We start from the raw sequence: 8123 nt of genomic DNA on the forward strand, positions 1-8123 counted from the left end.
TCCCCCAGAAGATGCCTTCTGCCCTAGGGACAGAACAATTCCCACCAACACCAGAACCTCCTTGAACTAGCAGTTAACAAAAGACAACAAGCTCTCCCTCTACCCTTCCCAGAGAATAGAGTCATGGCCATCTATTCTTACAGAAAGCATCCTTCGTAATGTAATAGAAAGGAATAAAAACACACACCCCCGTCTGATTTCTTTCATACATTTCGACCACTCAACAAACGAGTACTTCAAATCCAAGAGCCAGCGCAGCTCAGAGAGGAAAACTCCCCCAGACAGGAGACAAACTGCACCCCTCTGTTCCAAAAGCTGTTTTGCACACACATAGCACAAAGTGCATTTCCCTCCTCCCAGCATCCTCCTTCCAGGAAGACGAGAGGCACCGTCTGTCTGCTGGCTCCTTCCTCCCAGTCAGCTACACCAGCTTCTGGGGCCTCTGGGGCTCCTGCACCACAGGACCCCCCAACATGATAAGCATCCTGCATTTCCACAAAGGGCAACAGCGGAGCCTGGGTCTCTGCTGATACCTCCTGTTTCCTCCCCCAAGTACAATCTCAGCTCCAGACAGTGGGTCAGAGAAGGAAGAGGGGTTCCTTTAGACTTTGGGAGAGGAACAGCCACAAATGCCTGCCAGTGTTGGGGAAGAGAGTCAGCACATACAAGACCTGCTGCTCCTGAAGCATGAGCTGTGCACACCCCACCCTGAGAACACATGCCATCCCACTGATACCGCTGCTTTCTGCTAAGACTGGGGCCAGCTAAGTCAGGGTCACCTCGAGGTTTCTCCTTCTGGGCAAGTGCAATCAAAAGGAACAGACAAAAGAGAAACATTCTCCAAGTCTGAGGACAGGGAGAGGAAATCATAAGGAAGAGCAGCACACTGAAAACATGGTGTCTTCTGTATAGGGAAGAGGTCTCTGGGTTGGTTTTGGTTTGGATTTTTTAAAGAAAAGAGGAAGAACAGACGCATGTCACAAATACATAGCAGAGAGAAGGACACAGGCGCCAGACGCACGGTCATGGGACACTTATTATAGACACAGGGAAACACAGAAGAGGTGGAGAGGAGCTTTGTCCTACCTTTTCTGTTTTCAATTTCTTGATTCGCCTGTGGCTCTCCTCCTCCTCCTCTTCCTTCTTTACCAAAATAGAGTTCCCCATTAACCCTGAATCCGGGGTACTTTTGCTCACCTCCCCCACAGCAGAGGAGGTGCAGTGAAAGGGGCTGTTGCTTCCACCACTGCCTCCCTTGGCCCCAAAGCCATAGAGGTGCCCAGAGGAAACTTGGCTGCTGCCACCCCCACTGCCATTGGGGTGGCCCTGCTGTAGGTCATGCTGCTTGTCCTTCCTGGATTTTCCTGCATCCTTATCCCGCTTGGAGCCTCTGCTGCCCAGGGCTTTACCTGGTTTCTCCTCTTTGTTTTTCCCACAAGAGGCAATGGTGGTGGTGTTGCTGGTGGTGTTATTATTGCCGTTTGGGTTACTGCTCACGCTTTGACCCAGTGCTGAATTCATGCCAGTTGCCTCTCCAGGGCGCCCTTGGACTTCCTGCCTCTTGCCAGCACTGCTGATCTCAGGAATCCCATACAAGGCAGCAGAAGGCAGAGATTTATTAGCATCCTTAGAAGTTTTACTCCTTTTCACTTTTGATTTGCTAGTCTCTTTGTGAGAGGAATTCCCCTGGGGAGCAGAGGGCTGAACAGAAGCAAATTTTAGGCCATCAGCTAAGGCTGAGGTAGCATTAGCCCCACTGGAAGCCAGACCCCCACAATCCTTGGAGCTGGTGTTGCTGCTGCTGGTGGTATTAGTAGAATTATTCATCTCAAATTTCTGTCTGTCCTTCTCCAAATCGGCGTCCAAATCGATTATTAAATTCCCAACACCGATTTCCCAATCATCGCCACTGTCATAAGTGTCAACTGCGTTTGGATCCACACCTTTTCCTGCAGCGGAAGTGTTCAATGACATCCTGAATATGAGATCTCTAGAGTAAAAATCTGATGAACTTTCCTTTGGAGATGTGGGGACATTCGTTTATCTCCGTTGGGCTCTCTCTTAAGTTCAACTCTGGTCCTCCTCCCTCAGGTGTGTCTAGGCTCACAACGTGCAGTCCACGTCCACCTTGTCCTGTGAGGAGGGAAAAAGTCAAATAGTTCTTGTCTAGGTGTTACCAGAATATAACATGACTCAATAAAAAAAGGGAAAGGTAGGGGGAAGCGAAATCTTTCACCATTGCCACACTCTTTCCTTAAGTTTGCTAAACCTGAGGCAGTGGCTGTGATGCTTTTATACCGAGCATTTTTAATCTAGTTGTATACCAACATTCACAGTCTCTCTTAAAAAGCTATGTCCACAGAAGAATAAAAAAAGGAGAGAAAAAGAAAGAAAAAATTAACTACATGATTCAAATCCACAAAGCTCAGTCTTAGAAGTGGTGCCTAGCTGTTGGAGCACATGTAATCTAACCCCTTGGACCACCACCTAGGCACGAAAGAGAAAAAAGGAAGGACACGGATTCACTCTTCACTGCATTCCATGGATTTTGTGGCTTTAAACCAGACCCTTGAAGTTTTGTGACTCTCCTATATTATCTTTTACCCCCCTTCCACTTAATCTCTTGGGAGGGGGAGGAGAGAGTGCTAAGGGAAGTGGGAAACCTCATTTTCCTTGCCACGATACAGCTTCTGTTAAAAACAACAACCTATAAACACAAATGTTTACTGGAAAATATTAAACTCCATAAGTTAAAAAAAAAGAGAAGAAATAAAAATTTCCTTTAAAAAATATTCTTAAGATAACATTTCTAAAAGCATTTCTAAGGTACTCCTAGGTCACAAAATTGTTAGGTCTGTTAAATATAGTATTACTGACTGTACAGGAAACTGATTAAGACATACACTTTAAGTGATCTGCACCAAGGTGGCCTGAGTGACCGCAAATGAGTGTGTGTTTGACAAAGCTTAGTTAAAACGATTTTTAAAGGGATCTCTCCCTTTTACAGTCGACTGCCGAAATATTTATACATATATATATATGCATAATGCTTACCTTTAATCCTTCATAATTTTTTAATTAAACCAGCAAATCAAAATGCTGTTCCCACTCGTCTCAGCAACAACTCTGTGCCTCATTTTACTTAAAGAGCAAGTGATCAAGAAGTAGAAAGCAAGTATCATCTCAGCCAGTATAAATCGGTCAATAACATATCTCCCCTAGTTTGGCACACGGATCAGAAGTCCTTTTTTGATTTTGTTTGTTTGTTTAGGTTTTTTCCTCCTTGTTTAAAAAAAAAAAAAGGAAAGAAAAAAGAAAAAAATGCTGTGCCTCACAACTTTACCAGCTGGTAGGTAGTATTTCACATTCAGAAGTGAAGCATCACGGACCAGATTTTTGTTTGTTTGCTTTTCCTGGATAAGCACCGAGAGGTAATAATCATCACAGTAATTAAAAAAAAAAAAAAATGTTTCCCCAACTTCACACTCCGTCTTCAGCCCCGGACCCGGGAGCCATCCTGATCAGTAAGTAATGATCCCATGAAACAAACCTACAGGCGCCCGGGTGTTACAAGACAGAATGTGCTAACATCGGGATAAATTAGTGAAAGGGAGGAAGGAAAAAAAGAAGAAGAAAGGACTGAAAATCTGGGCTGGATTCCGCCTGTTAGTTGGGAAGTGGCATTTTTTTCGCCCGTCCTGACAGATCTGATTTCTTGAAGTAACTTGAGGGGAAACGGGCGGGGGAGGGGGGGGAGGGGGGGGCGAGGAAGAGGAGGAGGAGCGGGAGGGGGGAATCACTGATCTGATAAACCGGTTATCAAAACATTTTGTGGGAGGGGAGGAAGGACTGCGTGCTCTCAAACGAAGTAAATTTTCCCAGGGGTAAGATTTCGGGGAGGGGGGTGTCTGTCCCCGTCCGTTCCTCCCTCCCCCTTCCAGCCTTAGATCAGCTCTTTTTAAAAATAGGAATACAAAAAAAAGCACAGGCACGCATCAGAATTTCGAGTTGCTGTCTCGGGGAAAAAAAATAATAACAACGAAAAACCCGTGAGCTTGGGCTAATCAGTCATGCGGTAAGTAATTCAGTAATTAGAGTCCGAGGAGATAAAGCAGACGACCTTTCTGTCAGGACAGATCGCTCCCACCTTATTGTCTCGGCAAACCTCGCAGTCTACCGCTATCCTTTCTTCCCCCCCCCCCCCCCCCCCCCCCTCCCCCCCCCCCTTCCCCAAGTCAGACGGTCTCGGAGCTTTAGCTTAGTATTTTTAATTAGCCGGCGATGGGAAGCTAAAAGCCGTAATGAATTGCCGGTGGCGGGAGGGCGGGAGCGGGGGGTGGGGGAGGCGCGGCGAGTCCCGCCGCCCGCTCGCGCCGCCCGCGTCATGTGACGCCGGCGGGCTCCATTGGCCGCCGCCAAGATGGGAGCCGAGCGCGGCCGGCGGGCCCGGCCAGGCTGTGGCCGCCGAGCAGCACACCCAGCCCGCCCCGGCGCTCACCGTCGCCCCTGCGCCGGGCCAGCGGCAGCTCCTGGAGCCCCGGGGCTGCCCCCCAGGAACACCCCGCGGAGCCCCTCGCCGTCTCCCCGGAGGGCGCCGCCACCTCGGGGCTTTCCCTTCCCCGCGCCTCGGGGCTAGGGAGACCGAGACGGGGCTGGAATCGGCCAAGGCATCAGCCACCGACGGGCGACCCCACACACGCACCCCCCAGCTTCAGCCTCGCGTTCCTGGTGTCTCCGTGTGACTGGCGAGGTGCCTCCCCGTCTGTCGGTGCCCCATCGCTTCTGCGAGCGAGCGCCGTGCTCTCGGGACCGAAGGGGGCGGGGGAGCTATACAGGGTTGTCTGTAATAGTGTCACTTTTATTCCCCCCCACCACCACCTTGCTTAGTTAAAATCCCAAAAAGGCACTACGCTTTCACGCCCCCCCAAGTGCACCGTCAAGTATTTGTGTGGCTACATTGCTTTCGCCCTCTTAGTTCCCTCAAATAACTCACCCTGTTTGTGGGATTTATTTTTTTTTTTCTGTTTTAAAAATCCCAAAGAACCCTAATTATCTCAACTCCCAAAACTCCCCTTTGCAGAGAAAAAAAAATCCCCTCTAAGTGCTATAGACACACCACGCAACCGTACTTACGGTCTGTATTGGATCGAGTTGACCTTTTCCTTCTAACTGCATTGAGTGTGTTTTTGTTGCAGCCGCTTTTTATTTTAGGAAAAAAAATCTAATGTCTTCAACAGATTTATTGTGTTTGAAAGAAGAGAGCACCAAATAACCATGAACCTTCCTTTCTTTCTAGAAACAAAATTAAAACAACAAAAATAAAATATAATAAAACAAAATAAAAACGGGGCAGAGAAGGCAAAAACGGCATGTGTGTCTGTCCCCTCACAGGCTGACACGCTCACAGGGGACAGGGCGCTGCCCCCACGGCAGCGGCCGAGGCGGGGGAGTGGGAGCTCCGCTCCGCGCGGTACCTGAGAGGGACTTTTCTTTGTTCGCGATGCCCTTTCCCTGCCGCCCAATCACAATCCAGCTTTTATGAAACCAGGCCCTCCGATTGGCCCGCCGCTCCTCCTGCCTGCCGGCGAGGGCGAGATACAGAGACACGCACTCGCTCACTCGCACGTCGGGCACTCACTCACTAGCTGAGACACACTTCGTACACATACACACATCGTACACACACACACACGCAGCCCCTCGCTCCGCAGCCCTCAGCCTACACCGACCCGGCAGCCTCCACGTTGCAGCCAGCTGCAAATCGTGTTTCCCATTTCAATTATCCTGTATAACATTTAGGGCTTAGGGAGAGGAGAAAAAAAAATGAGGGGGAACAAAAAAAAAAAAGAGGAAAGAGAGCATGAGGAAGAAGGAAAAAAACAGAAAACCAAGGTGGAGAGTAGCTCTGCCAAGACTCACATGTCGGGAGGAAGACTCCCTCATTTCGTTTTAATTTAATTTCAGGGCAGTTTTCGAAGCGATGATGAATGATTTTTCTGTGCCGGTTTCAAAGAGGCAATTTAGAATCTCAGTCATAATTTTTAAATGCCCCCTCATTCAAGATTATAACAGCTTGAAGCCAGTGAGAGAGGGCTGCTAATACACATGTGCGATTATTTTCGTGCTTAGTGGAGGAGAAAAGCAAACAGTGTCTGGAGGAAGGGGCTGAGGGGAGGTTCAGGGCAGGGCAGCACCCCCACCTCTGCTTGGGGCGGCACCGAGCCGCTGCTCCGCTCTCGAATCAGCCCTCTTTCTTGCATCAACTTTCTACAGCTCCTCACGTATTTTATTACTTGTTCGTTTTTACAATATGGCTTAAGTTAGGCAGGTCGGGTTTTATTCTTTCTTTCTTCCTTTCTTTCTCCCCCTCTCTTTTTCGGAAGGAGGGGGAGCAGAAAATAACCCTTTTGTTTCCAGACTGCTGATTTACTGCCGCACGCACTGAAGTGTGAATGCCAGCGACCCTATAACTACCACGTGAACATCCTTTCACAGGAATTAGTAACACAAATCTTCCCTATCGGGCTTTGTGTAGGTCGAAAATATCCCCCTTAATCATTCCTTTTGTTTACGTTGGGAGCCATTATGCTACACCACTGCGTTAAATTGCGTTTAACCCTTCGCGGACTGTGGGGGTGGGGTGGGGGCGGTGGCCGCCCGCGGGCAGCGGGGGGGGGGGGGGGGGGGACGGGACGGGACACGGCCCCTGGCCCCGCAGGCACCCTGTCCCTTTTCATACACTTAAGCATGGTCTATTTTTTTTCCCTCTCTCCCCCCTACCCTCCCCCGCCTTTTCCCTTGATCTCGCTGGGACTGATCTCCCTGCGAAAATCGATACGGGATGTTTTTCTTGCCAAACGCACGCGTTGCCCAAGTCAAGGTTTCCGGCGAAAAGTCAAAGCGTGGCATTTACGATGTCCTGCACACCTATGACAGGGTGACAAAATACCTCCTTAGGATCTCATCCAGCTGAGCAAACCACGCGCGTCCACGTCCCCGCTTTACACGCTTCCCATCAAGGGGTAATTAGCGGAGAGGTACCGGAGGAGCAAACCTCCCTGAACCTGCTTTGCAGCGAGGGCTTTACAGAAGGTGAAACAAGCCGTGTGGGGGTAAAATCCCCCCGTGGTGTGGCACCCGACCATGCCTTACCCACCAGGTCACCACGACCGGGGGCCTCGGGAGGAAAGGCTGCCCTCCCGGTCCTCTGAGCCCCGGGTTCCGATTGCCCCTCCAGCCTCACGCTGCCGGCACTGGGGTCACCAGCACACGCGCCCTTGAGAGGCCTTGGAGCTGCCCGAACACAAACCGCTCCAGTTCTCCTGGTGTAAAAACACTTCCTTTTCAGGGTCTGATAATGAAGGGTTTATTAGCAGGGATAAGTTTATTGTCAAGGAGGCCCTTGATCGCATTAAATTTTTAAACCATTACAAAGGGGGTGGAGGGAGAAGGAAAAAAAAAAGGGCACGGCAACGTATGTAGCACAAACAAAAAATGTGGAGGTGTGAACAGTGAACACATCCTTGCCCTCCTGCCCGGGCCATCAGACAACCCAGGGATACTCGCAAGGAGGGCCTGCGACGGGGCCACTTCCCAGCCAGTGTGGCAGTGGAGAAGGCTGGAGGCACTGGGAGTCTCCGGCCAGGGAGGGGCCACAGCATTTGCAATTCGTGGGGTAATAAGCATGTATAATATTACAAGGTATCGAAAATCACTGTTTCCCCGGGGTAACTCTTGGGTGATGTCACTCAGTGGTTAGCAAAATTTTAAGATCAGCAACACCAAACCTACTTCTTTTAGTTGTGTATCACTATTGCTGTTTCTCTACTGTATGTATTTTTCAGATGTAGGTAATGGCCCTGATTTTTCAGTATCGACCTCTGTTTAGACACGTTCCACTTTGCACTGCTTCTTGTCTGCAAAATTACAGTCATTTTCACATTGTTATACAGTGAGTAGGAGACAGTTTGTATTTAGCATTGGGTGGGGGAAGGGGTATTATGGGAAGTGATCTGCTATGGTCAGCACATAATTTCAGCCCAAAGAAAATTGTTTCTGAATAGATGGTCTGTTAACTAGCCAAGGAACAGTCATTGGGAGAGATTGCAAAAATGCCTCTGCTT

At 49.4% G+C, this 8123-nt stretch overlaps 1 protein-coding gene across 5 annotated transcripts in view; it reads right to left on the minus strand.

The window, feature by feature from the left end:
• Positions 1-7183, minus strand: part of ZNF608 (zinc finger protein 608) — an 86743-nt gene extending 79560 nt beyond the window's left edge. For 2 of the 5 annotated variants that reach the window (XM_027670895.1, XM_027670899.1), the window contains exons 1-2: positions 3055-3272; positions 1087-2133 (exon numbers count right to left, since the gene is read on the minus strand). In XM_027670895.1, the coding sequence (XP_027526696.1) occupies positions 1087-1974 (888 nt within the window). In that variant the 5' untranslated portion in view covers positions 1975-2133; positions 3055-3272. Of the gene's footprint in view, positions 1-1086; positions 2134-3054; positions 3273-4147; positions 4272-5133; positions 5450-7156 lie in introns of those variants that run through there. The other 3 variants (XM_027670898.1, XM_027670896.1, XM_027670897.1) reach the window with 3 other exon arrangements.
• Positions 7184-8123: the final 940 nt, after the last annotated feature.

The sequence above is a fragment of the Neopelma chrysocephalum genome, unplaced genomic scaffold (genome assembly GCF_003984885.1).
Source record: "Neopelma chrysocephalum unplaced genomic scaffold, ASM398488v2 Primary Assembly neopelma1_96942, whole genome shotgun sequence".
Lineage (NCBI taxonomy): Eukaryota > Metazoa > Chordata > Aves > Passeriformes > Pipridae > Neopelma > Neopelma chrysocephalum.